We start from the raw sequence: 27,864 nt of genomic DNA on the forward strand, positions 1-27,864 counted from the left end.
GCTGTCACGGACTAGGCTGAGGAATACCAGGGAGGTTGTCCGCCAGCCTTCCTCCCGCCCGCGTATCCAGAAAGGCAGAGAGCTGTGACTCCCCTGCCGCTCCCCCCCAGAACCGACCCGTGTGCAAGGTGGCAGCGCCTGTGCCCGCTTCACAGCTGCCCACAAGAAGCGCGCTTAGGTGGTTCTCGCTGGAAAATGTGCCCTTGAAAGCAAAAAATAAAAGTAACAAAGTGTTTAAACCGAGAGTTTTATTGGGACACGCTCGGGGAAGGGCTCAAGAAAAGTAATAGCTGGAGCTGTCTTAACATCAACAACAAAATTAAACTCGCCCCTCGGGCTGGGAGGATGCACATCGCCTGGAGACAGACGGTTTCTGCTCCAATCTGTTCTTTTCCTTACCAAACACACGCCCCGGGAGCACAGGATGCTTCTTGCCCCGTTAGTCTCTGTCCCCTCGTTTTCTAGCAGTGAGAAACAAGGTCAAAACCTTTTTCAAAGCAGGCCACGATGGCCCTTTGCCCTGCCCTTGGTGCTTTTCCCCACTGAAGCTGGCCAGGGAGCTCGGGTGTGCGGCAGGGTGCTGTGGGGCATGGGCAGCCGTGGGGCACGGGGAGCCATGGGGAGGGCACCCAGCTGGTTGCAGCTCCACAACAGGGGCCTCCAAGGGGCTCCAGCCGTAAGTGTGGCACAAGAGACACCAGGCAGGACTTTGGCAGCTTCGTGCAGTGTCTCTAAAGCTCCCGCAGCACACGATGGCTGCTCCCCTTGCACATGGGGGACACCTGCCAGCAGCCCCCGCGCCCCCTGCCCTGGCAGGATGGCGTCCAACCCCCCAGCAATCATTGCCCAAAATACACAATGTAAACAGCCTGGAAAAGCAACCGGGATTTCCTTCTTTGAAAACACCAGGGGAAAAAAAAGGCGTTCCATCTCCTGCAGACAGCATTTACAGGCGAGGGGTGGGAAGCAGGTAACCGACACCATGGGAGTCACCGAGCATCGCCCACGAGAGGCACCCCGGCCCTAAGAGCACTTGAAACCCAGAGCCAGCACTCGCAGAAACAGCTAAAACCACTTGGAATTTTTCATAGAAAAGAGCAAACCCATCTCTCACACCACTCTGCCTGCACAAGCTTCCTCAAACCTGCGCACATTCCCAGGAAAGCGAGGGAACTCACAGCACGTGCTTCATTTTCAAAAGTGAGCATCTACAGGGGGATGCATTCACTCCCGTGCAGGACAGCTGCGAGGCAGACGCAGAGCTGAGGGGACACCAGTTTGCTTTAAAACAACGCTGCAAAGCCCCATCGAGCCCTGGCTGCATCTGCCTGGTCCTTGGAGATGGGAAAGAAATTCCTCCCCAGACCACCACCTGCATCATGGACAGGGCTGGAGCCCAGCTCGACTTTAAACACACTCCTTGCAGTCTCACATTGCGCCTTTTCGCTGTCCTGGGGATGCCGGGAGGGTGGGAATGAGAAACAGGAGTGTCGCAAGAGCGCTGGAGCCACTGGTAGTTTGTCCTCCTGGATAATTAACCCTAATTGTGCAACAAGCTTCTGCTTTACCATCCCAAGCCCGAGGAAAGTTTGCGATTATCAAGCAACAAAACCCTTTGGTACTCCTTGGTTTTGAAGCCTTGCACAAAGTAACCATCATCCCTCTGCATTTGATGTTTTCCAGAAATGAGGTCAGAGCACTATCACAAATGCTGTGCCTCTACTGACAGGCTTACCAAACTATTAAATAATTTTCAAAACACCATGTTTCAAATTAAAACCAATAGCCAAATCGCAAGTCAGCCTAAAAAAAAAAAAAAAAAAAAAGAGTCAAACACTAGTGCAAATAAAGCAAAAAGGAGAAGAAGGAACAGCATGATCAAGGTTTCTACAATTAAATAACACATATTAACACTTGCCCTGTACCGTTTGCATCAATCCCTACTCGTTTTCATCGTCTGTGTTCTCCAGCATCTCCACACAACCCCGCTTCGAGCCACTCTTACCCCCAAATTCGGGAGGCCCCGTCACCACTCCCCGGCTGCACCAAGGCACCCGCAGCTGCCCCTGCCCCGGGCTCCGGCCGAGCGTGGCGGGAGGAGCAGCCCTGCAGCACAGGAGGGGATTGATACAGGAAGATGCAATTTTACTCTTGTTAAGACGACATAATCATCTAACCAATACCTCGGAGCTCAACTGACACAGCTCTGCTCGATCCCAGGCTGAGCCTGAGCTAGGCTGATGCACAGCTGCCAAACAGCTGGAAAGGGCAAGGACAAACCAGGTTTTTTGCTCCTGGGGAGCACATCGAGCTGATTTTGCAGAGCAGAGAACATGTAACGACACAAAAAAGGAAACAAAGAAAAAAAAAAGGGAAAAAACCGAACAAGTAACTAATCCACAGTAACGGGAAGCCTTGTTAACTCCAGACCACGCCGTGTGCTGCCAAGCTTGCGATGCAGTTCCCGCAGCAGCCACCCGGATTCAGCAGCTGGCAGATACATCTGAGAAGGCAAAGAGCGCGCCCGTGCCCGACACGGGAAGGGCAGAGCAGCTGGGCCACGGCAAGCGCATTTAGACGCCACGTGCCCGTCAGCAGGGCCCCGCACAGCCCCTGGCCCCGGCGCCTCCCGCAGCCTCGCCCGGAGCTCCGGCACCCGGCCAGGGCGCTGCCGCCTCCTGCCCGCAGGGCTCGCACGGGTGCCACGGCTGGGGACGCCCACGGACCACAGCGGCTTAACGGGAGGGATGCCTCTGCTTGCTCGTTTCAGCTTAATGCAATAGTGGACTAAAGCTTTCTGACCCAAATGGCTGCGGCGCACGGACACTGCCCCAGCCAACGCTCCCCACTCTGCCAGCTTGGGTCCGGGTAAGCCAGGCCTGAACGAGAGCCCTCAGACGAAGGGTAAAGCAGCACCCAACGCGTGGATGCAGCTCGATGCGGCTCTCACAAAGTCACACCAACATAACCTGCTGCTGACAGCAGGGACGGAGAGGCGCGTCCTACATGCGCATCTCGGGTGAAGGCATCAGACATCTCGCTGCCTAGGGAATACCTAAATTTTCTACATGCTTTTTATCACACCTCCTACAGGAGCCGAATGGTTATGGGAATGGTGAATTCACGTTGCTCTAAAAACTTCTGCTTGTTTTCATTTCAAGGCAGGCAGCAAGTTGGTTGGACAAGTCTTCCCAAGTTTCATTTAAACGTCTGGCTTTTGTTCCTTTTTGCTAAAAGCACTTCACCACCAGAGCATGGCTCTCTGGTGCCCCGATGGACACAGTGCAAAACCGGCAGCGTACCTGGGGATCCCCCCCGTCCCTGGGAGTCACCGTCGCACCAGCTGCCTGCCCAGGCTCACGCTCAGACGTACCAATAAGCCTTTCGGAGGGGCTGAGCCAGGAGCCTGCCAGTACCAGGGTTTAACAGTGGCCACAGATATATAAGGCCTAATTAAAATATTTGTTGATAGATCACTGCTCAGGCAGAGTAAAGAGCTGATATCCTAGGGAAAAAGTTATTAAAATGGGAAGTTGCAGCATGTCCCTTGCACAGGCAGCGGCGGGCTGGCATCTCCCCGGCTCTGCCCAGGGAAGGCTGAGCAGCACAAAAGGGGAGAAAAATGTTTTTCCAAACATAAGAAAGGCCACGCTCCCCTTCATGGCTCTGAGACCTCCTGCTGCTTCCTCCAGGCTTGGGTTTTGGGGGAAATTATGCGGTTGCAGAAGAGGATGGATGCCCCCGTGCCAGGCCATGCTGGGGACCGGCGCTTCCCAGCCTGCGCAGCGAGCGATGGCGGGTCACCCTGCCCGGAGGCAGCTTCCGAAACACGGGGCCACCTGCGCTGCGCCCGGGGCAAAGCCCAGGCAGGAGCACGGAGGGGCCCCGCTCCCTGGCAGAGCGGGACGCCGAGTCACGGGTCCAGCCGGATCCTGTATCACAGGGAGGAGCAGCGGTGGAGGGAAGGGGCGCCTCACCCCTGCCGAGACGACGGGGTGAGCTCAGTCCCAGACGCTGAGCGGATGCGTGGGGTCCAGCCACCTCAGGCCCGCCGCCGCGCGCCCCGAATCACCCCGTGGGGACCACCGGCAGCCGGGGAGGCAGTGCACGGAGCCGGGGGGTGGCTCGGCGCCTGGTCAGACGTCCGAGGTCCGGATGCTTTCATCGTCCAGGTCAAAGGCAAACGGCTTCTCCTTGAGATGCTGCGGCTCCGACTTGTGCCGCACGCGCTTGCCCGGCACGGCTCCGGCGTCGCGCTCCGTGAAGGCCGGCATGAACACCGAGTCTCTCAGCAGCGTGGGCGCCTCCTCCGGCGCCGGCTGCTTCCCCTCCGCCTGCGGCACCGGCGTCCAGGGCTGCCAGGAGGAGGTGGAGGGGGCTTTGCCCAGCGCCCTCCTCTCCTCTGCCACCTGTCGCTGCTGGGAGGGGGCTGCGGAGCCCCCAGGCTTGACCATGGAGATGGATCTCATGAAGGACATCTCCTGCAAGGACAGATGCAGAGTGAGCTCAGGCTGGGGTTGGAATTTTGTGTGTGCAACCGCTGCGAGCAATGTGCGAAGCCCTGGGGACCAGGCCCGGGCCCTTTACACGCTCTGCAGAAAGGGAAAAAAACCCTAAGCAAAGCAAAAGTCTGAATTCAATGGCCCTTTGCCACCCGCGAGGCTCTTGCTCGTGCCTTGGAGCAGAGCAGGGTTCAGGCAGGTCCAGTTCGATGACTGAATCTCACTTTTGAATCTTTTTCAAGGAAACTTTTCCAGTGACTGGCATAAAAACCCAGAGAGGGCAGGGATCTCACCCTGGAAATGGGCTGAGTGCTTACACAAGCCACTAAATAAATATCTTGTACATTGGCACGATCTTCATTTGACATTAAATATGAAGCAGAAAGGACATGACCTACCCTCGGGCGGGTTTTCAGGGCCTGGACTGCCCCTGTGATTACTCGGATCCAGCTGTACATGTCCTCAGGGCTGTCTGCCTGCAAAACACACCAGCCCAAATGAGCCTTTGCCTTCTGCGAACCCCGCACGCAGCCAGAGTTGATCCCCACCGCAGCAAACTGTGGACACGCAGACGGACAGGCTACCACGGTTCCCAGTATATTTGCTCCTAGTTTATGCTTGCTCAGAAATCACTGCACCACGCCATTTTCCCCCCGCAGAAGGGGAGCCACTCTCCACATTGCAGCATTTTAATATCGAGAGTAGATAAAGCATTTAAGGGAAAAAACACTGTCAGGGTGTTACCAACCCTGTCCCTGCACTGGCAGGGCCTCGGGGTCTGCATCCTGCCACGAGCCCGCCCGCGGCTGTGCTCTCTGGGCAGCAGGGTCTGGGGCTTTTGCCCATGCACACGGGGATGCGCACCCACTGCCTGGCACGGCACGGCGCGCTGGCTGCTCCTCGGGGGTTCCCAAGTGCCATGGGGTGTTGCAATGCCCAGAGCACCGTGCGCAGCATCCCCCACCCGCTGCCTCCCCCTGCCCAGCTCAGCCAGCGACGGAGAGGTTGACTTAATACCCCTCCCCACGCAGAGCCAAATCTGCAGGACAGGGGAGGTGCAGACACAGCCCCGCACCCTCGGGATGCTCATGGGATCGCCCTGTGCTTTTGTCTCTGCTTTTTCCTGCTCACGCAAATAGCCACCATTATAAATAAGTCCAAGGGGAGAAGTGAAACCGCCTGGCAGTTCTCCCTCGATGCCCGTGCCCCCACGCCGGGTGAAGCCGCTACAAACCCATCTGCTTGTGTTTGCTGCTGGGGAAGAGCCTGTTCACAGGAGCGTGGCTTGCACGAGCTGCCGAGAGCTGAACTTACTGCGCGGAACAGCAAAACCCTCCTCGGCTGCCTCACCTGGATGTAGAAGGTTCTGGAGCTCGTTATGATTTCGAAGAGGTTGTCCCGCATCAGGAGGTCACTAGAAACAGCAAGAAAGAGGCTGTCACTACCCAGAAGTCATCATGGATGGAAAAAAAACCCAAACCATATTTACTCTTATCTCTAGAGCGCGCTGGGGAACATATTGAAGGCAAACCTTGGATCTCGCCTGGATTTTGAGAAGGCTACTCCAGATCCCCAGAGACTTCAGCTACAAACACGCTCTAACTTCTGCCACCTGCAGGCAAACCCCCGGCCCTCCCTAGACCCGTAACCCATCTCATTTACAGTTCATTTTACATGTGAACTTTCTATTACTTATTAAGAATAAAAATTCAAAGATGAACTAATTTAAAAATATTTTTACTTTAGCTAAAAGAGGTTTGTTTTCTTAGTTAATTTTCTATTGCAGGTCTTCAAGTTACTTTTTATTGCAGCAAACGCTGATAAAATCGTTGTTCCCAAGACACTGTGTAGCCACCTGCCCTAGTTTAAGGAAACGCCTATACACGGCTTTCGGCAGCTTTATGAGCACCTTTGTTCTTCTGTCATACGATGCTATTTACTGTGCAGGGCCCCATATTCCTTAAGCTACGGAGATAAGAGAGCTGTAGGAACACGCCTGCCCAACAGAGATGGCTATCAGCAGCAGCAGAACAGAGGATGGACAATACCCTGCATCCAGCTACATTTTCCCGACCTGCTCACGGAGCTGAAGGGGAAGAAATTTCTTAAAAGCAGAACAAAGAGGCGACGTTTGGGTTGTAAAAGAAAAGTGAGTGGCAGCACAGCTCAGCCTGGCCCCGGCTCGCAGCCGCTGTTTGGGGCCCTCTGGGATCCCCGAAGGAGGGAGCTGAGTTTCCTTCCTGCCCACCTCCGGCTCAGCTCCTCGGGGAGCTGCTTCCCGCCAGCGGCCGGAGCTCCCGGCAGCTGCCCCGGCCCCAGCACGACCAGGGCTATGGCAGGAGCTGCAGCCCAGGGAAACATGGACGGGAGCATTACCCAGACTTGACCAGGCACTCGTGGGTCTTGCAGACATCCTTCAGGAGAATCGAACGCAAGGGCTCCTTGTCCTGCGGAGACAAGAGGAGACGGTGATGGGCCTGGCTAGCCCCTGGGGCTGGCAGCGCTGCGATGTGCTTCCCACGGAGCCCCCCACCTCCCCACGAAGCGCAGCAGCCCCAGACCTCTGCTTGGGCGCAGCCGGTCCCAGGCAGGGCCGCTCACCTGCTCGCACTTGTAGTAACTGATGGAAAATTCATCCAGAACAAAGTACCGGCGCTTCCAGCTCTTCCTCTGGAAAAGAGAGGAGGAAACCGCTCGGTGCTGGGCTCCAGCGCTCTCCCCGCGCTGTCGCAGTCTGGCGTCCGGAGCATCCCCAGAGCATCCCCAACCCACGGGGAGCGGCCAGCCCAGCGCCAGCCGCCCGCGGCGCAGGGAACCCCCGCACTCACCACGTTCCCCTGCTTCACGCAGTAGCCGCTCTTGAGGACGGGGGGCCCGGTGGGCGGCTTGGCAGCCGAGGTGGGGATGTAGCTCTGGGAGCGCCGCAGCAGCGGGTGGGCGGCCACGTCGCTGCCCTCCCCTCCATCCCCCCCATTCTGCAACCAGAGAGCACAGAGTTATGGGGGAGCACAGAGAGGGCACGGAGGGCAATTCCCTACTAGAAGGCAGGACACCTGAGCTGGAGGGAAAAGCAACCCGAAGCAGTCCCTGAGCACAGCGCTGCATGCCAAGGGCTAACTGCAGTGCCTGGACAAGAGCAGGGGAATGAACCAGAGCAGAGAGCTGATTTTATCTTGTTGCACGCAGCTTTTCAGGCGGCTGCCTGAGTACTATTCACTCTTTTGGCATCCACATGTTAAAAGCAATGTTAAGAGATTGGAAAGGCTACAGAAAAGCCACAGAAGCAATTTGAGAGCTGAAGAAAACCCCTTGCAGCAGGGGGTTAAAGGACCTCATCTGGCTGGCTTATCAAGCACCGAGAGGTGACTCTGCTGCACCACAAACCTTCTCGGGCAAACACAAGGTACGAGGAGTCCTTTCATCTAGCAGAGGGAGGCAGAACAAAAACCACCAGCTGGAAGCTGGAGCCAGACAAACCCAAGTTAGAAAGCAGGGACGCTTTCCAGCTGGAGAAGGCAGTATATTCTGGGAACGAACTGCTTAGGAAAGCCGTACAGTCTCCACTCCACATTTTCACAGCCAAATTCTCCCAAAAGAAACTCTGATGTTTAGAGTTCAGGTAGAAAACTCACACTTCCCCGGCCCCGAGCTGTCTCTGCCCAAGCACAAGGCTTGCTGCTGTGAGCACAGACAGGCTGTGCACGTGCTCGAGCATCCAGCACCCATCCCCTGGCTCACCCTGAGCACTTCCCAGTGCATCCCAAGGGCCGGACCCTGTCCCGCTTCCAACATCAACCCCTCTCCCCTGTGCCACCCCCTCCCCCGGCGGCACCTCCCTTCCCCCTCGGCAGCGCAGAGGATGGTTGAGAAGAAACATCTGTGCTCATCTCCTTCCCCCATCCCTCCAACCCCTTCCTCCAGCTCCGCGCTGAGGTTTGAGAATTGCCATAGCAGCCGGGGTGGCTCTCGCCACCGCCAGCCTTATATGGCACCCGTGCCGGTGCGACTGCTGGTGCGGTTAACCAGCGACCTGCCCGCGCTGCTCCTTCCAGCACCTTCGAGAGGTTGCTTTGGTTTCTCCAGGACAGAGACAAGCAGCCATTTGGCTGGCCCCGAACTGCCGCCTGGCACCTCGGGAGAGCGGCAGAGCCGAGCTCCAGCCCAGCTGGGAAGGGGAAACCCCCCGCTCCCCTCGCCTGGGCTGCGCCGGCTCTGCCGCGCGTTACAGATGTACGTGCCCAAAAGCAGAGGCGGGGATGCTGCTGCAATGGCGAGCGTTACACCCAGGGGCCGGGGTGATGCTGCTGGCCGGTCTGGGGGTGCAGCTGGAGCGCGGGGCTCCCCCGCACAGTCCCAGAGCCCACTGTGGGGCAGCACCGGCCAGCCAGGGCTGTGCCAGGAAACCACAGACGCGCCCAGGAAGCTGCAGGGGAGGAATAGCTTTTTCACACGGGGCAAGCACCAAGACCATGGAAAATAGTACAGCAGCTCATTCACCACCTCTAAAAAAAACCCTCTGTGAAAGAAAGAAGTTGGGTGAGGGCTGAGGATGGAGCTCACAGCTCTCGGAGGTGGTGGCAGGGGAGGAGAGGGAGGCAGACCCAAAAGTCAGGAGAAAAGAGCAGCTTTAACTCACTGAAATGAAAAAGGAGTCACAGGGCTAGCTGCTGCCACTTGTTTGCAAGCAGGCAGCCTGGCTGCACAGCACACAGGGAAGCAGGGGGGAGGCACAGCCTTCCCTGCCCTTCCCCACCCCGTGCACGGGCTGAGGGTCTGGCAGCATCCCGCGGGGCAGTGGCACCGGGAGGGGACAAGCTGCTAGCCCAGCCCCGGCCCCACGCACCCCTGCAGCCTGCTCCCTGACAAACCCTGCGGCCAGGAAAGCGTTAAAAACGCCTGCCAGCAAGAAAACGCTGCAATGATCTAATTCTCTGCTCTATTTTTAGTGCTGCTACTGATAAGAGCTGAAGCGAGACCCAGAGCGGGACGGGTGCCCAAAGGTGGGAGACACTGGCGGCCACGTGCCGAGGGAAGTGGGTGCAGAGCCACGGCAAGCAGTGCCAGCCACCGCCTCCGGGACGGCTCAGCCCCTTTGGCTGCTTTGATGGGGGCAGCAACACGGGGTGCCTCTGCGCCGGGCACCTCGGTGGGGGATTTGGACCCAGGATGGGTGGGTGGATGGTGCGGGATGGCCAAGAAGCCAAGCAGATTCATCGCTTCCTCCTCCTCACGCCCCCTCATCTCATCACACTTCAGAGCGAGACAAAGGAGAGGTGCTACAGGGTGCCAAGTGCAGCTATTAATACACCCCTGAGTGGGAAGGGTTTGCAGGCACCAAGCTGGTTTCAGAAATGAAAGTGCCAACCAGCCTCCCCAACAGCCTCCAGCCCCACAGCTGGACCTCCCCTAGACCCCCAGAGCTCCCCCAGACCACTCCAGCCCAGCCCCACGCCGGGGGACCCATGTCCGCCAGCTCTGCTGCTCCGACATGGTGTTAGAGAACGACGGAGCCCATCGCCGCTGTGCATTTACAGTATTTCTCCAACCCTTGCGCTGCTCAATACTGGCGGGGCGCGGCAGGATGCTAAAGGAATAATAACGCTTTCCCTGCGCTCTCCCTTCCTAAGGCAGAAATCTGAGTATCATTTGCAACAAGTGATTTGCAGACCCAGCCCCCCTAGGAAGGCAGCACAGCCTCGCTGGGCAGCGACAGCAGCAGGAGCCAGACACAAAACCCAGCGGGCAGGGACCCCTCAAAGCCCGGCTCAAGCACCAACGGGCCCCCGTTAGCGAGGTGTGGGGACATCAAAGCGGGGTGTGGTGGGAATGCCCTCGCCCAGCTATGCATGGAGAAAGCTGCACCTTTTCTGCTTATCCCCATTAGAAGCTACTCTCCAAACACGGGGAACAGAGAGACCAAGGCGGGGCGCTGATAGCACAGGGGTTTTACACCCAGGATCTGGGACGGCGCACAGATCCTGCCAGCTCACCTGGTTGATGGAGATGGGCGTGTGGACCACCACCCCCGCAATGATCTCGGTTTTGTAGGCCACCTGGGGCTTCCTCTCCTGGGCCTGGGGTACCACTGGAGGTTTCGCAATCTCTGTGGCCGGTGGGACGCTGCCGCCCTTTGGCACCTACGGGGGAAAGAAAAGGGATGAAGGGCGCAGGTGTGACCATGCTGGGCAGCCCCACGCCTGCACCGGGCACCATCGTCTCTGCCCTCCCAGCCAAAACGCATCAACGTCCCTTTGAAAAATAATAAATGAACAAGCCACCCCAATTAAGGAGGGTGTGGGCCCCACCCAGGCGGTTTGCAGGAGGTGCCCACATGGGAGATGAGAGGTGGTGAATAATTCGGCATCACCCCACAAGAGTCTGCGACTCACCTCTGCAGCCCGGCGCGTTTGTGGGACACTTGCTCCTTTAATTGTCTCCGCTCTACTTACAGCTAGGCTTAATGATGAGCTTTCATCCGCCTAACGAGGCTGAGCTGCAGCACGTCGCAGGGGCGCAGCGGGCGGCCGGGCGCTATCTCACACACCCAACGCCTGCGCGTCCCGCACCGATGCGTGGCCGGGCAGGTTGTGTCTCTGCTGCGAGTGGCCCCGCGTCCCCGGGCAGGGGCTGTGCCACGGGGACCTGGCTCCCAGCGCCGGCATCCTCCCTTTCCCCCTCCCAGCTCCTTCCCTGCAGCACCTGGCTCTGGACAGAAAGGCGGGTTTCCAACTTTTTCCTCCCAAGCCTGTACTTCCACTTCTCCAATGCCGTTGATGGGGGTCTCTGGCTCCAACCCCACCTCCTGCCTTCCACCCCGAGGTGCACAGGGATCAACACGCGGTCCTCTCCGTGCAAACCACAGCATGCATTGGCTGCTGGCTGAGCAGAGCAGAGCTCTCAGCTGCTCTAAAGTCCCTCCCAAGGCAGGTGGCTGGACTCGTGTTTAGGCTAAGATCTGGCTTAAGTCTGGGGGGGCAGAGGTCTGTGCTAAGACCTCACAAACCCGCAGGTATGAGAGGTCTGGCAGGAGAGGAGGAAAGGCCCAGGGCAAGATCCTGGACACCCTAGGGCCAACACTGCCCGCACAGAGCTCTCCAACAGCCAGGCTCGGCTGATGGGGCAGGCAGCGCTGGGTGGGGGGAGCAGGCAGGGCTTGGTGGGGGGAGCAGGCAGGGCTTGGGGGGCAGGGAGCAGGCAGGGCTTGGGGGGCAGGGAGCAGGCAGGGCTTGGGGGGCAGGGAGCAGGCAGGGCTGGGGGGCAGGGAGCAGGCAGGGCTTGGGGGGCAGGGAGCAGGCAGGGCTGGGGGGCAGGCAGGGCTGGGGAGGGGGGGAGCAGGCAAGTTCAGGCTCCATCGCTTCCTCCTTTGGAAACGCCGCTGCCGTGAGAGCGAGGGGCCAGGCCGTGGCAGGGTCCCGCACGCCTGCGCCGCACCGGCCGTGCAGAGCGCCAGCACCGCAGGCACCGGCACACACCAGCCGCCAGCCCTGGCAGCACCGGCGAGCACGAGGCGGGTGCACGGCGAGGCTGGGGAGACGCACGGGCTGCGCAGCCAGAGGAAACTGTTTTGCAACACAGATGCAGGGACATTGCATGTGCAGAGAGCAGCGCAGGGGGATGGAGCTGCACCTCTCTGCGAGGGGGAAGGTGCCACTCAGCACCCGGCAAGGGGCAGCGCTGCTGCCAGCTTGAGCCTCCTCCTGCAGAACTGAGCGGAGTCCCTCGCCACGGTCACGCGAGCCCGCAGCACGCCCCACGCCTCCAGCCGCCAAGGCCCTGGCTACAAGGACAGCACGCAGCGTGAGGAAACACAGGAACCGATGTGCCAAGAGCAGAGGAGAAGTCTCCGTGAGAAGCGGAAGCTGAACCTGGATCTCTGCACCAGGAGCAATACCCGAAACGCTGCCCCATCCTTCCCAACCCACTGCAGCGAGCGGCACGGCCGGCGGCAGCGTGCACCGAACACGCCGTGATCGTGAGCGTGCTTGGTGTGAGGCGCCCCGCAGAGCCCAGGGGAAGAGGGAGACCCTCAAAGGCCAGAGGCTGGGAAAGGTCCAAACCCCACCAAACGCCAAAACGCCTCCCCATGCCCTTCTGTGCCTCTCTGCCCAGGCCAAGGCGACGAAGCCACTGAAACTCGGAGCAGCCCAAGGAAACCCAGTTGCAGACAGAGACCATGGGGAAGCTGGAGAGCGGGGACAGGGATTTCCCACGTGGCGCAGTGGCGCCTGCATCCCGGCAGCCCTGTGTTTCCCAGCTGGCCTGTGAGAACTCCTCCCTGCAGGGCTGGATGAGCCGGTCGGCCAGCCGGGACACAGCCAGAGTCAGGAAGGGCTGGCCAACATCAAGCTATGAAAATCACCACAGTTTATTGCAGAAACAGAAGATGCGTCTCTTCCTACCATCACACCAGCTCCCACCTCAGCCAGCCTGGCGGATGAGCAACGCAGGCTGCCTGCAGGCAGCTACCCCGGGGGGAACTACCCCCGTGGCACACCTAGTCAAGTGTCGTTGGCAGGCGCCGGTTACACCTCCTACCCACCTTTGGAGGTAGAATTATTGACTCATTAAGGTTGGAAAAGACCTCCAAGATCATCAAGTCCAACCGTCAACCCAACACCCCCAGGCCTCCTAAACCATGGCCTGAAGGTGGGGTTTTTGTAGCCAGTATCACCTGAACCCATAAGAGAGACGGCACAAGCCAGAGCCCGTGCCGTCAGCTGGGCGGCTTCAGGCGCAGCGGTTGTCGCATCTAATGTATTTGCAGACAAAAAAAGAAAACACAAGCCAGGTCTGGTCTTGTAGATGAGTTTCCCACAGGGACTAAACGCACTCCAGTGATTTCAAACAAAAAACTCAAAGGAAAAAGTTATTTGATAGGCCCCAATCCTAAACTGTTTGCCGTGATTTTTTCTTATAGCTTACAAACCACGAACAACATGCATCAGTGCATGATCTAGTAAAACCCTGCTAGCATTACACATTGGCAATACTGCTAATGCCAGGTACGCAGAAGCCTGCAGCGCCCCGGACCCTTTCGCAGGGATCTCCCGCATCCCAGGTCCGGGAAGGAGCCGTCCTGCAAACACTTAGCCCAGGAGTCCCAGCGGATGGGCGCTGCCAACTGAGCCAACACACGGCGTGCAGACGCTGCTCCTACTCCTGCTGCACGGGAGAGGGAGCACAGCATCATCCCTCGCGGCCAGGAGCACCGGGCAGCTGAGGAACACAGACTCCGCGAGTTACCGGCTCACTGAGCATTAATTTTCGGTTATATGAACACAACAGTAAACGAGAGGAGATGGCAGACAAACTCTTCCGGATCCAGGCACAGCCCGCCCTGCGATGCCCTGCAGCACATGCATTCGCTATGCCTCATCACAAGACCCGGCATTCCGGGAAGAATAAAAATTGAGTAAATAAATGATTGAAGCACAAGAAAGATGCCCTTTGACAGCCACAGCGAGGAGTCGGTTAAGGGTATCCCCACCGACAGGAGGGAAACGTCCCTGGAGCAGGCGGGGATGGGGACAGATCCCGCACGACCTTCCCTGGGGGGCAAGCGCCGTCCCCCACGGCGCCTGGGCAGGGAGCGCGAAGATGCACAAGCGAACAGCAGCAAAGTAAATCCCGACCAGTAGGACCCTTGGGGATGGTGGAGGGAGCGTCTCCCGTCTGAAGCCAGACCCCTGAGAGGGGTCACTGCGCAGCTCTGGCCTCGCAAAGGGCCACGGCGAAGCCCTCCAGCCCGCGCTCCAGAAGGCTGCGCCGCCGGCACAGCCCTCCCCTGCTCGGAGCGCTTCTCCCTCAGACCCAAACCAGCCCGTCCCCGCGCCCTGGCAGAACCGCACACAGCCCCGGGCGTCCGTGTCAGAGCCCCGGTCTCGCGGGGCCGTCCGGGGGACCAGGGCACGCTCCCCTGGAACGAGGGGGTTTCAGGAGCTACAGCCCCATAGTACGGCTGCTTCGCTGAACAGCAGAACGGGGATGCACCAGAAAAAGAGCACGAGGACAAGACACTGCAGCCACCAGCCCAGAGCTGCGCTTCCATCCTTCCCCAGCACAGCCTCGGCACTAACCCCGAAGAAAGCCTGGCAAGTTTGGCACAGACCCGCTCCCGGGCTGGGGACAGCCCGGCCACCACCACCACTGCTCCTCAGGTGGGGCTGGGGGGGCACATGGAGAGCACAGCAAGGAGGAAAAGCGCAGCTCTTCCCAGCATTTATCAAGTGGCCCATCAGGGTAGGACACAGCAACACCAGAGACGAGCATAACGCAACCTACCGTGATCTTACTGGCCCGGTTCAGCGCCTCCACCCAGTCCTGCAGGTCCTTCTGGTCGCTGGCTTGTAAGAAATAGCGCTGAGATAAAGCATTGATAACTATCAAAGAAGGGAATGAAAAGAAGAGTTAGGGAACCCCATTCAGTGCTTGGCATGATTAAAACAAATTAAACAATAAATCAGCACGACAGCATCTCTCAACTCCCAGTCCCAGAGCGATTTGCAGGTATCAGTCTCGCAACCTCTCGCATGGAAAAGCGGCCGCGGGGCCAGCGCTTGGGCATGGAGCAGGGATGTGGCAGCTGGATCCCTAGAACAGAGCTTAGGGAGAGCAGGACCGAAGCCAGGCTTAAACCAAGGCTGTGGCATGGCCCAAATTAGGACTTAATCCAGGGCTGAAGTTACCCCCTCGCACAGGGCGTTTGATGGCCCCTTGGGAGTTCCTTCTCTCAGCATCTGGGTTTTAACTCTCATCCGAAACGTTGGTGCAAACCCCACGCGGGGTCTGGGAAGCTGCTCGGGGACACGCTCCCCGCAGACTCCCCAGCGAGCGCTGCCTCCTGGCCGGCAGCCGGACGGGTCAGAGGAAGCTCTGGGAAGATTTCTGCACCAGAAGTCGGAGATATTTTTAACTGCACAAGATCTTGCTGAAACTCCCACGAGCCTTGCACCGTGGGCTCTGCCACACCGGGACTCCCCGGAGCAGCCCTGTCCCCGCGCGGGGACGTGCCGTGCGCTCTGGTCTTTGTCTTGGGCTACGTCCCTCACCGCGAAGTATTGCAAAGGCAGCACCGATCCCCTGGGACAAGTATGTGCTTGTGCTGTCGTTTCTGTTGCTTTAAACCTGAGTTTGGCTCACGCACAAGGCACTGAGGCAGCATGGGTCAGGCTGAGGCCATTTTGGGGGGGGACTGGACAAGAAACACCCCTCCCTTGCACCAACAGGAGCAGAAGCTTATGCTGCCATTAAAGAGAAAAAAAAAAAAAAAACACCAACCCTGTGCTGCACTACATTGTGCAATACAACGGGACACAAGGAAAGGACTCAGGAGCACAGCGAAAGCCATGGTGCCATGCAGGGCACCATCACGGGGGGGCCCATAGGGCCCTGCCTCCCTCACCAGGCTCTGCCCATGCATCTCGCACGGGGAGGGGGGGAATCACAGCGACAAGGCCGCTGCACGGGGCCGGGGCCCTGTGGCCCTCTGTCGCCACATGCCAGGCGCTGGCAGCATCCCCTTCCCTCCCCGACCACAGGGATGCTGCAGGCAGGTCCCGGCAGCGGACGGGAGGGCTTGCAGCGGAGGCACCGAAACGGCAGCCTCCCGGGGTGGGGTGTCCTTCCCAGCAGAGCCCCGCCGGGGCCCGGGGTCCCCCTCACTCACCAAAGCAGAACGGAGTTTTTGGCTTCTGTTTCGGTGTGGCGATGCTAACCTGCACAGAGCAAATTAAAGAAAAATTTAAAGTTAATAGTGCCCGCTAACGGCATGCACGAGAGCTGAAGGTGTCCCTCCACACACCCGTGCCGGAGGGGGAGCCGGTGCCCCCCAGGCTCCAACCCAGTCCACACTATGGGTTCATCCGAGCCCCAAACCAGCAGTGCCGCTGCAGCGTGTGCGCGGGGCCGAAGCGCAAGCGCCCGGCCGCTGGCACGCCGCAGGCTGCAGCCTCGTCACGCTGCACGCAGCAGCCGCTCCTGTCTGCGGGGAGGCATCGTCGGCCCTCCCCAGCGCTGCAGTTACCCCGTCAGCAAACGAGGAGAGCCGGCCAACTCGAGTCAGGGGAAAATTAACGCGGCTGGTGGGCAGGGCGCAATTAGCACGTTGCGTGCCGCCACGGGAGCCCGAGGGCAGGACCCCGGCAGCGCGGGTGCTGGGCTGGCGGGCAGCGTGGCCCTCGGGACGCTGGCGCATCCCGTGCCCGGCGAGGACGGCACGCGTGGAGCGAGCCCAGGGCTCTCGGAAACTGGCCCGTATCGGATGTAACGCAGAGCACATGCGGCGGCGAACGTGCCGTCCCAGGGGAAGGTCAGCGCGGAGACGGGGCTTTCATCTCCTGCTGTCCCCCCCGGCGCTGGCTGCACTGTAAAGCAAAGAACGGAAAGCTTTCAAAGGCCTTGAAAATATGAGTTTCTGCTGGACTAACACAGTCGCTCTTGTCAGCAATTAAGAAAATTGAGGGAAAATAGCAGTGGTTTCTCCCTAAAGAGTAGGAATCATTTATATAAGAATAATACTCCCTGGGGCTCCAAGCACAGCATTCATGGAGTATTTATTCTGACAGGCTTCCTCCTTAGGAGCCAGTCTATAATGCTTTAAATATGTTTTCTCAAGCAAACCTCCATTTTTCTGGCATATTTACAGTTGGTAGTTAAAGCCACTGGCATAACCCAATCCTGCAGTTTGTGACCAAATGCTGTCCTACAGCAATTTTCATTTAGACTAAAATGTATATAATTTATAAGCGAGGCTCTTTCTGAAATGGGGAAGGCTCAACCTCCTGGGGTTGCTTCATCTGTGCTTAATTTATAAATCATGACTCAGCAGGAACAGAGAGATCTGTCCAATTCTTTATCCGGCTCCAGCACGGAGCCGAGCCCGGCGCGGCAGCCATGAGCCCCCGCTCCCCCGGCGGCAGCGGCCGAGGGGCAGCCCGCGGGAAAAGGATCCCGGCTGCTCCACTTTCCACAGCCGTGATCGCAGCCACGTCTCCACGCGTTCCAGTCACCAGCCCTGCAACAGTTGTCATTTATTGCACTATTTTCACCTTCCCGTGGAAGCCGGATAATGCCATTAAGACACACAGAAGACCGAGCTTCTAGACGGTCTCGTCCTTCAGGGCGCTGCCCTCTAAGCACAGGGGAGAGCTCCCGGTGTCCCCGAACGCATCGCGAGAGGGACCTCGGGACCGCCTCTACCTCCCCACCTCCACTGGGTCTGATGAGCAACCCCGCAGACCTTGGGCTGCCGCGGGAGGCACCGCGCCGGGGTTAGGGGGACCGGGTGCCAAAGCGAGAGGGGCACTGCGGTACGAGCACAAACCCTGGCTGGGTCCGGTGCTGGAGCAGCGACACCGAGCCGACTGCCAGCTCCGCGCCCAGCTCACACCGTGCTCCCACCCCTGCACAGCCCCGGCTGCCCTGCGTCCTTCCTCATGGCAGAGCAGTTCCTCTTCCTCCCGCACCCCAACCTCACAGCCTGCCCCACGCCAGCCCGTGGGTGAAGGCGAACCGGCTGCACTGCGGGGACGCCGCCCCCCTTCCCACAGACCCACTCAGGCTCCCGTCCCAGGGAGGACGGCACAGGCTTGGGCAGGACCAGGACCTCGCCTCGGGTGCTGCCAGGGTGAGCCATCGCCTCTCCCGGGAAAGCTGCAGGATGAGGGGACGACAGGGAGCATTCATTTTCCCTCTGCCCCACCCCGACATTACCTTGGAGATATAGGTCAGCTGCAAAGATCCGACAGCACCCGCTCCGATGGCCAGGTTCTGCAAAACATTTAATGAGCAATGCGAGTTAAACGACACGGAGAATGCAAAAGAGGTGAGTGAGGCTGTCATTTAGTGTCATTGGGGTCAGGCAGCAAAAGCAACAGCCACACTACTGGCCTCGGCCGCTTCCCTTCTGTGCACCTGGTTCGTCTCGCACCCTACGAGCAGCTGGGACCGGCCACGCTGTGCTGCACCCGAGCGCCGTGCCCTCCTGGGTCCCACTCAGAACTGCCTGCCCCTCTCACCGCCCCGTGCCCCGGCACCTCACGTGCAAGGCGGGCTCCGACTCCCACCTCGCAGAGCCCAGAGAGCAGGAGTTTGTGCTACACCGGGCAGGAGGCTGCGGGCGGACGGGCGGGCGCGCACTTCCCCTTCCCCTTTAAACAAGGCAATGCTGAATCTGCTTAGAGATGCTCTTCAAGAAGGCAGGTGCCTCGCCAGCCTACCAGCAGTGCTCAAGCACCCAAACAAGCGGGGCTTCCAGGAGGGTCTTCCTAGAGCTCAGCTTTGGCTCTTGCTCTTTTGAGGACGGCCACAAGCACTGGGGCAGCTCCCAGAGACGTCGGACGTGACATGCACAGGCTCCATCTCCCCCAGCCACTCGGCTCCTGGTCTAAGTGCTTTTGCTGCATGACACCACTTCCAAGATGACAAGTATTTCTAGGATAACCTCTTCTCCTTCTTGTTATCACTGTCTCTGCGCTAAGACACAAGGGGGATGTAACACCTCACACTGGAGGAGCCTATAGAAATGCTGTGCCAAGGTACCAGTGGCTCCTGGTGCTGTAAGCTGCTGCTGGGTCAGCCCTGGAAACCACAGAAGCTGCAGGGGGGCTGGCTCTGCTGGAGCTGGGTCGTGGCCACACCCAGCCGCAGGAGACCCCAACAGGCAACTGGTGCAGCAGATGCCATCCTCCTTCAGGGACCTGGAGGAGAGGCCTCTGCCAGGGCAGCCCAGCAGCGAGCCCAAGACGCAGCTAAAGACTTGCTCGCAGCTTGCACAGACATGCCCGGCACGAAGCTGGGAGCAGCGTGGGAGCGTACCTGAGGGTTGTCCATGTACCACAGGAGGCAGTTGGCCTGGGTGTCCAGGATGAAATACCTCCGCAGGAACTTGCCGCAGGTCTCATTTTCTTCAATGTCCAGGAACCCGCAGATACGGTTCTGTCGGTCCAAGTACGGCATGCCGGGCTCCTTCTCGCATCACCCTGCGGAGGGACAGGCAGGGAGAGGTGGGTGCTCCTGCACCTACAGCCATCTCGACCCATGAGTGCCAATGTGCTGGGATGCCAGCGCAGTCGCTCAGGCCCCATCCGAGCTTGCAAGAGGGAGAGGGAAGAGACAACCTGCTAAGGCTGACACAAACCAGCACGTTAGCTGCTTCCCTCACTGAAAAATTAGGCGTTTGCATAAACGTATTCCTCCCCATGGAGGTGCGCATTGCTCCCCGTCCCAGAGAGCCACCAGCCCCACCATGACCAGGGAGCTCAAAAGGTGTGAAACCACACAACACTTGGTGGAGGGTCCAGATCTTCGCCCCTCGTCCAGCTCCCCCCCGCTCCATGTCCCACGGCCACCACCCAAGCTCCCTGCAGGTCCAGTCTCCCAATGCACCCAAACCTCCTGCTGCCTCTCCCACACCCCCACAGCCCACAGCTTAACACGCACAAAGCAAAGTCAAATGGCTACTGCCACGTGTTCCCACCGTGGGGAAGCTGCCAAACATCATGCCTTTGTGACGAGAACGGGTGCCAGCGTGCCGGCCCCAGGTGCAGGGCAGACCACACCGGCGAGCGGGACCACGATAGCTCAGCGAGGAACTGCAGGACTTTGGAACCCTGGAAGCTGCAGATGGACTCAATCACTGCATGCTGCTGAACAAATGCTCACCAGCCCGGCTCCAAGGCCGCTCATGGCACAGAGTGGCACCACAGCCACCGGGATGTCCTGGGGCAGCGACAGACCGATGCCAAGCGACAGCCCTGGGCCCCGAACCGCCCGTCCCAGTGGCGGTCGCATCCCACCGAGCTGCCCTCTGAGAGCTCAGCAGCCCCGTGCCACAGCTCAGCCCACCGAGAGAGGACAAAGCAGCCACAAAGGATTTGACATGAAGACACCAGGTCCCTGGGAACCGTAATGAAAAGTAATCCCGGAGCAGACTGCACACGAGAGAGAGCCAGAGCACACTCCCAGGAAATGGAAAACAATCTGCAACTCCAGCAGAAAATCTGTGCAGCCAGGATGCCGAGTCAGCAGGAAAAACAATGACCCATCGCCGCGGGGCCAAGCCGTGTCACCAGGTCTGCCGTGGGCACGGACCCTCGCCGGGCGCTGCCCCCAAGCCAGGGCGACCAGGAGGTCCTCTCCGAGCTCACCTCGGCCACAGCAGCTGCAGAGGAGCAGAGCTGGGCTGCAGCACCCACCTCCCGGGCAGCTGCAGTACAAACCCCCTCTGCAGAAGCAGGGAGAAACGTCGTGCCGAGCCTGCCACAACACGGGCAAGGGGCACGACGGCCCAGAGCAGCCAGACCGGAGAGCACAGCGGCCACGGTGCCTGTAAATTGGCTTTGCTTGTGTCCCCCATGGGTACAAGATGCAGGGGAGCCCGAGCATCATTCTCGGTCACCCCACAGGAGCAGCAGCCGCTTTGAGTCAGCGGGAGTGGGCGCACATTGCCGCCGCTTTAATTTGGCAGCAGCTGCCACCCACCTTGCACAGCAGAGCCGGCTGCAGAGCCACGGCACGGGGAGCCGGCTGCCCTGGCACACTGGCTCTCTGCACCATCACTTCCAGCCCCACGTGGGGAGTGAAAGCAGCACCAAGAGCCGTGGGCAGGCAGGGCACATCCCTCTGCCCACGCAGAGGCCCCTTATCATGGCTTAGAGTGGACAGGAGGGGATGGAGGCAGCGGTAACCGAAAGGATGCGAGCTGAACCTGGTGTGGTTTGTCAGGTAGAAGAGGGGTGACTCGCACAGGTGCCACAAGGGAGGCTGCACAAATAAAAGATCTCATGCAGAAAAGGAGGAAATACTATTTTTGAGCTGCATAGCTGCAGTGGAGTGGGGCCCTGAGAGGCAAGTGTTGTGCAAGAGCTGTGGTGCAGCTGCAAAGGTAGAGGTGGCAGAAAACAAGTCACCCTGTCATTAGGATCTCAGAGTTTATCACCAGTGTCTCAGAGATGGGTGCCAGGGCTTTGCTAAGAGGGAAATCATACTGCTTTGGTAGAAGGGATTGTTTTAAAACAACACATTTGCCCTGATGCAAGGGTTACGTGGGCATTTCACATTCTACCGCTTTTTTTGTGGGGTTATTTTTGTGGGTGGGGGGAAGCACACAGAAAGCAGATTGCCAAGTGCCTTCAACCCTACCAACACGTTCAGACCAGGCCTCATAAATCACCTCTTCCTCCTGCTGCTAATAAAAGTGCAGAGATTTCTGCTTATGGGAGAGATGAGAACGAGCCGAGGTGTGCCACCGGCAGCCCAGGGACGAGTCCCCAGCCCCTCGGGGCTGCGCTGCCGGACCCACGGGACACCCCATGGGGCTCCCTACATTCCCCCCATCCAATGCTAATTGATATAGGCTTGGCTGAAAGCCAACACACCAGCTCAACTCTTCTGTGTGAGCTGACCTCGGATTGCCCTTGGATATGCAAAAACCTTTGGACAGAAGAGATTATAACTGCTCCAAACTGTGCCCTCCAGACCGTGCTCCCCGCAGCCAGCCACGCACCCTGCTCCCTCACATCTCACTGCCTGCAGAACACACTGTCTGTCTCTTTGCAGCCACTGAGAATTGCACATTTCCATAGGAAAAGGATAAAGCAGAATCTCCAGCTCCACCAGCATGTGGGTATTTGGTCCCCCTGACCAGGAACTCTGGGAGGGCCAGAAAATACCCAGTTTGCACTAACATTTACTATCTATATGGCACTTTGTAAACTCAAAGTCCTAATTTTTTTTAATATACGACCCAAACTTGCGTTTGCTGTAGGAAGGATGGAAGATGAAATCTGAGGGGGAAGATAAGGGGACCTGAAGGTGAGACGGACCTCACAGAAAATCAGCACCGTTTAGAAGTGCGGGTGAGTCCCTGAAGGCCTCGCAGCGAGGAGGCGCTTCCGAGGATACCCCTTCTGGGAACATGATGGACATCACACCGGCACTGGGCACAGGAAGCTGCAATTTACAGACGATGCCCGCGCCCAGTTCACGGAGGCTCATCTGCCTTCCAACGACCACTTGAACTTCCCGAGCATCGCACCGAATCAGGCCCTCGGGATCTCATTACCAGATCCCCTTTATGAAGTTATGCCATTTCGTAGTAAAGCTCAGCGGAGGCTTCCAGGGCTCTTCCCCACCACTGAAGCAACTGACTTCCGAGCTTTTTCAGCCTCATAATATCCCACCAAGAAGGACAACCCTTTTTTGGCTCTGTTAACGAGATGACAGAGGAATTGGGCTATAGGTTTACAGCAAAAATACCCTCTCACCTGCCTCCCGCGATACAGGTAAGCGCTTCCCAGGAGGATGCAGAAGGCGCAGGGCACCGTCCAAACGGCAGCCAAGCCCCCCTCTGCGGTCACTGCTGGCTCAAAGGCCGCGTGTGCGGCCGCACAGCCAGACTTTCCAGGAAGCACCCCCGGGACGGCAGCGCTTCACCGCACCGTCATGGCTGCCCGTGCCCTGCTCTGTCCTGCTCCTGGCACTCGCGCAACCCACGGGAGCCCGCAGCAGAAAAAGCCAAAACAACGGGAGATCTGACTTTCAGAGCATTGCATCAGGGCTGGCCGGAGGCAGCTGCTCAGCACCTCGCTCCACAGCCCGGCCCATGGCACCTGCAGGCAGCCACAGCATCCTCCTCCTGCCTCACACCCGCCTGTCCGAGCTGCCCTGGTGCCGCTTGGGGCGCGGGGCGACCACCCCCGTTTCACGAGGGCTCCGAGCTGCGATGCCCGCTGCCCCCGCACAGCTCCGAGACGGCCCCGGCTGCGCGGGGCGATGGCTGCGAGCCGCAGCGGTTGCAGCACTAACTTCCTTTTACCTGGCCTTGCAAAGGAGTTTCCAGAGTTTGCCCTGCCGACGTCTATCCGGCGGCTGACACATGAGACAGATGGTGCGGGCAGAGCCCGGCAACTAACTCTTGCTAATTCCGGACATTTGCCTTAATGAAATAATTAACCTGTTGAAAGGCAGGCTGGGAGCAGCATGGATACATTTCTTCACCTCACCACAGCAAAACAGCCAGGGGAACGCGCTCCGAACAGCTGCAGACCCCAACTCACGCTCATCCCCGCGCGTTTGCTACCAATCCCACGGACCCCGAGATCTAAGCGTGCAGCACCCCCAGATCCCCCACGGGGACCCCCTTCCCAAACCGGCAGCCCCCCGGCCCAGCGCCGCCCCTCGCTGCCCGCAGCCCCCCGGCCCTGCGCCGCCCCTCGCTGCAGGCTCTGCCCTGCACAAGCGGCTCGCACGGCTGCAGACCCCGGGGGGCTGCGGGGAGCCCCCCCTTCCCGCCGGCCGAGCCGCCGGCGCTCCCAGCCGCTCCGACGGGAGCAGCTCCCGCACCCCCGGCCCCGCGGAGGCTGCTCCACCCCGGGGCCGGCCCCCCCGCCGGTGCCCCCCGACCCAGCCGCCCCCAGCCCCGGGGGGCTCCGACGCCTCCGGCCGCCCCTTCTCGGGGCGGGGGACGACCCGCCGGGCGACCCCCCCCGCCGGTGGGGACGGGGCAGCGAAGGGTCCCCAGCGCTCCCCGCGGGATCCTCCAAGGAGCGCCCGAGGGGGAGCGCTGCCCGCGGCGGCTCCGCGGACACGCGCGGCCCCCGCACTCACCCCGCGGCGTCCGTGGGCTGCGCCCCCCGCGCATGGCCGGCGGGGCGGGCTGGGGGCTCGGGCCGGCGCACGCCGAGCGGCGGAGGAGGGCCGGGCGGCGGAGGGGGTGTGCCCCTGGCTCCGCCGTCGCTTTTTTCCGGGTTAATTACGTCTGCCATTAGCAAACCCGGCCCCGGATGTGAGTGCGGGGCGCCGGGCGCGCGGGCGGCTGCGGGGGTCCTGCGGGGGTCCCCCCCACGCACCTGCAGCGGCACCGGGCCCGCCTCGGTCCGCGCCCTCGGGCGGTTCCGTGGGGCGGTGGGTGTCCCTGCGTGTGTGTCCCCCTCCTCCCCCCACGGTCCGCGCCCCCGGGCGGCTCCTTCGGGGGTCCCGGGGCCAGCCCCATCCCCGTCCTGAGCTTTGCACCCCCGCCGCGGGGCGGGGGAGCTCCTCCGGCGGCCGCCCGGCCCCGGGCTCGGGTCCCTCCCGGCAAACCCCACCCAGACCCGACACAAAACGGCTCGGTACATCAGCGTCCTCCAAACAGCCGCCCTGTCGCCGGGACGCTTCGGCAAAGCGTTTCCCAGGCCCGTCCTGCACGCTGCCCCTCGGCCGCCGGGGTCCCTGGGGACGGCTGCATCCCCGCCACGTGCAACTGCCTCCCCCGGGACCAGCGACCCTGACCGAGACCCCGCCTGGGGCGAGAGTCACGGCCGCAGCCTGGTGAGCAGCGCCTGCGCTCGGGATGCTCAAAATAGCAAGCGGATTCTCACGCAAGAGAAGTTTCCAAGGGTAGGCACGCTTCGGTGGTCCTGCTCTACAGTCAGCCCTCGCATCCGCACCGAGTCCCGGGGCTTCCAAACCACGTGGGGCATCGTTGCCGCTTCACAAAGCCTTTCCCCGCTCCTGTGGCCTTGTCATGGCGTGTAACGTCAGACACGGCAGCAAATACAAGCCAGCAAGCGAGAGCAGAGCGTGGCTTAGAAGGTGAAGCACCCAGTTTCTCCATCGGACTCGGACCGATCACCACCGCTTTTCTTTGCCGTTCAGGTCCAGGTCCTGCCAACCCAACCACGCCTGTGAGTTTTCCCCGCATGAGTGGCAGTTCGTGTGTGCTTACACGTTGTCACAGCAGCCTGAGGACGCACCCGGACCTCTGCTCGCGCACGCAGACTTGCGGAGTCCAGAGCCAGCACTGCGGGCAGGGAGGGAGCCGGGGAGGATGAGCTCCGGCCCGGACCCTACAAAAACACCGTGGCACTAACAGCAGTGCCGCTCGGTAAGGACAAGCACCCACCCTCCCAACACCCCAAAACACAGCAGACACCCTCGCAGCGGGTGGGTGTCTGGTGAGCCAGCAGTGAAATCCGTAAGCGGTTACTCATGTGCCGCAGCACCTGGGCACATGCAGCCCTGCGGTTCCCCCTCACCTGAGAAAGTTGCAAAAATAAAGCCTGGAGTTAATAATTGGTGTTTTGACTGCACAGACCATCGAAAGCAGCGTGAGTCACTCTTCCCCTTCGTGACAGTCTCAGGGTCCTTGGCACCTTCCTGAACCTCCCGTGTGGTGCCTGGAGGGAAGCTGCTCCTCGTTTTAAAGCCAAGGGCAATCACTCATGGCCCGGGCTTGCAGGTGCTGCCTGGTCACCCAGAAAACCTCACAGCTGCATCAGTCAGTCGTTTGTCAGTCAATCGGCTGAGACCATCACCCACGCCCGGAAGGTCCCTACCCGGCTCGGGCCGATTTAGCCACAGAAAGCCGGTGGTGCTCCACCCCGCCTTGGGGTCAGCGCTGCAGGTCCCTGTGTAGGGACTCACCAGCTTTAGCTTGTTTCCAGGCGATGCAAATGACCCCAACGTCCTGCTCCATGCCCCTTGCTGCTGGTGTATCAGGGGGTCCTTCCTTTTTTCACTTTAAGGCCAGGCTCTAGTTTTGAGGCTCTGGTGCTATGCATTTGAAGATCATTCCCCTCCTCCCCCCCCAAGCAATTGCACACTGTTGAAATGTTGTTAAGTAAATACATTGCATCAACCCTGAGCATTTCCTATGGCCTGGGTCATTTTTAGAACAGCTTTTTTTCCGCCTTCCATGTTGCAGAAGATTGCCCAAACGCTGTTACTGAAACCATGTGTGTTCGTTCCTGTGTGACTCTGGGCCCGTGTCACCGCCCCACGAGCAGCCGAAACCACAGTCTGTCACAGCAGAGAGCAGCCTCCAGCCCATCGCAGACACGACGCGCCGGCGCGCAGCAGGCGCGGGCTCGCTCTCACCAGGCTTTTAACTACGTGCTTTTAGCCACAGGCTTTTAGCCACGCTCCAGCGTGGCCTTGAAAGGAGGTGGGCTGCCCAGTTTGGGTCACAGCTCCTGCGGGAGCGTTGCTTGGGAAGGCTGCTGCCAAAGCTCGGGGTGGCTCTGGGGAGTAGGAACTGCTCTCCCCATGGTACCCAGGACAGCGTGGGCTCCCCGAGGCTGCACCCTCAGAAAGTCCCCGCTTTCTCTCTGGAGCTGCATCTGGCCCCGAAGCACTTTCTCCCAGCGTGGGCGAAACCGATCCTGGTGCTGCCAGTGCCACCGAGGGTGCGCAGGGAGCCTTGCTCTCGCAGCCGCCACGCAAGCAGTGCTTTCCCAGCATTTTGCACAAGGTGTTTTTTTTCCCCAGAAATTTCCTGTTGGACCCCGACAGGGCTGTTCGCCCCATCTATCCTCACTGAAAGCACAGCATTCAGCGCCATTAAACAGATGCACCGTCCAGCTTTGCAGTCACAGCTGCTCTCTCTGACCACGGCCACGTGTCGGAGGAGCAGCTTCTCTCCCCGCTCTCATCCCTCCATGGTTTCCCCACTGGGGGACAGTCCGGCCACGTGCCCTGCCAGAAGCTGCAGCCCAAAATGCATCGTTCAATAATTACATCAGGAGAAAAGAAGCGATGACCTCCCTCTGCATCTCCTCCTGCCAACGCTCCCGGGGAGTCCCGACGGGACCGTGTATAATTGCAAGCCAATACACCCAGGGTGACTCTTTCCCGGATGCCCATTTTGCTGTGCTTGACAGAGCAGGACGTTGGCACTGTTCCTCACGTGCCTTTTAAGGGAAGGAAGGATCACCCCTCAGTGCTGCTGGTGTGCTGTTCCTTGTGCTCCCCATCTCTCCAGGCACACAGGCGGCCACAGACCCTAGAGCCCATCCTTGCCCTGCTGCAAACACTGATGGAGCCAGAGCCTGAAAGTGCCAAGCACTTGCTGTAGAGCTTTTGGAGGTGCTATAAGGGAACCAAAACCCGAAGCATTAAAAACCACCAGCTATGGAAATGCAGGCCACAGCAACTGGGTTATACTTAGAATAAATTAAAAAAAAAAAAAAAGGCAAACAAACAAAGAGAAAACAAGGAGGTTGGAAAAGTAACTTTCCTGCCTCAAAGCAGGGCTGGCCGCTCCACCAGGTGAGGAGAGGGCCGTGTCCAAGCAAGCTCTGGAAGCCGCGGTGGCAGACACCCACCAGCCTGCTGCAGCGCTTGCCCGCTTAAACCCCTGTCTGCGCCTGGGCTGACCAGGCTCAGTGTTACCACACGCGCACCGAGGTGTGCGGGGGCAAGATGCAGAGCTTCAGCGCCGGGATTTCAGCACAGCCTCCCCTGCGCCCGCCCGCAGCCCTCGCCCATCCCCTGCGTGTGCCCCCCGTCCCGCTGCTCGCTGCGCTGCCTGCCCCCGGCATGGCTCGCTGGAGCTCTCTGGCCTTGCCCTGCCAACCACTGTCGTTTTCCCTCCTCCCCATCCCTG

The 27,864-nt window shown here is 59.7% G+C and overlaps 2 protein-coding genes across 7 annotated transcripts; one reads left to right on the forward strand and one right to left on the reverse strand.

The window, feature by feature from the left end:
• Positions 1 to 233: 233 nt before the first annotated feature.
• Positions 234 to 26,018, reverse strand: PLEKHA2 (pleckstrin homology domain containing A2). Of its 5 annotated transcripts, none has more exons than XM_075074664.1 (12): positions 25,905 to 26,018; positions 19,317 to 19,480; positions 18,213 to 18,269; positions 16,168 to 16,216; positions 14,784 to 14,881; positions 10,493 to 10,639; positions 7,331 to 7,477; positions 7,104 to 7,172; positions 6,879 to 6,949; positions 5,853 to 5,916; positions 4,901 to 4,978; positions 234 to 4,481 (listed from the first exon to the last, which is right to left on the reverse strand). In XM_075074664.1, exons 2-12 carry the CDS (start codon positions 19,455 to 19,457, stop codon positions 4,137 to 4,139), a joined length of 1,266 nt encoding a protein of 421 aa, XP_074930765.1. In that variant the 5' UTR covers positions 19,458 to 19,480; positions 25,905 to 26,018; the 3' UTR covers positions 234 to 4,136. The 5 variants fall into 5 exon arrangements, with proteins under 5 accessions (XP_074930765.1, XP_074930762.1, XP_074930764.1 ...); XM_075074661.1 differs by lacking the exon at positions 25,905 to 26,018 and adding an exon at positions 25,517 to 25,847; XM_075074663.1 differs by lacking the exon at positions 25,905 to 26,018 and adding an exon at positions 24,860 to 24,941.
• LOC142048098 (uncharacterized) lies at positions 23,426 to 27,843 on the forward strand. 2 transcript variants are annotated; one of them, XM_075074668.1, is made up of 2 exons: positions 23,426 to 25,365; positions 26,185 to 27,843. In XM_075074668.1, the coding sequence occupies exon 1, from the start codon at positions 23,481 to 23,483 to the stop codon at positions 24,501 to 24,503; it is 1,023 nt and encodes a 340-aa protein (XP_074930769.1). In that variant the 5' UTR covers positions 23,426 to 23,480; the 3' UTR covers positions 24,504 to 25,365; positions 26,185 to 27,843. The 2 variants fall into 2 exon arrangements, with proteins under 2 accessions (XP_074930769.1, XP_074930770.1); XM_075074669.1 differs by lacking the exon at positions 26,185 to 27,843 and having other exon boundaries at positions 23,426 to 24,809; positions 25,137 to 25,553.
• The last annotated feature ends 21 nt before the right edge of the window (positions 27,844 to 27,864 follow it).

Source organism: Phalacrocorax aristotelis, chromosome 24 (assembly GCF_949628215.1).
Source record: "Phalacrocorax aristotelis chromosome 24, bGulAri2.1, whole genome shotgun sequence".
NCBI classification, from domain to species: Eukaryota; Metazoa; Chordata; class Aves; order Suliformes; family Phalacrocoracidae; genus Phalacrocorax; species Phalacrocorax aristotelis.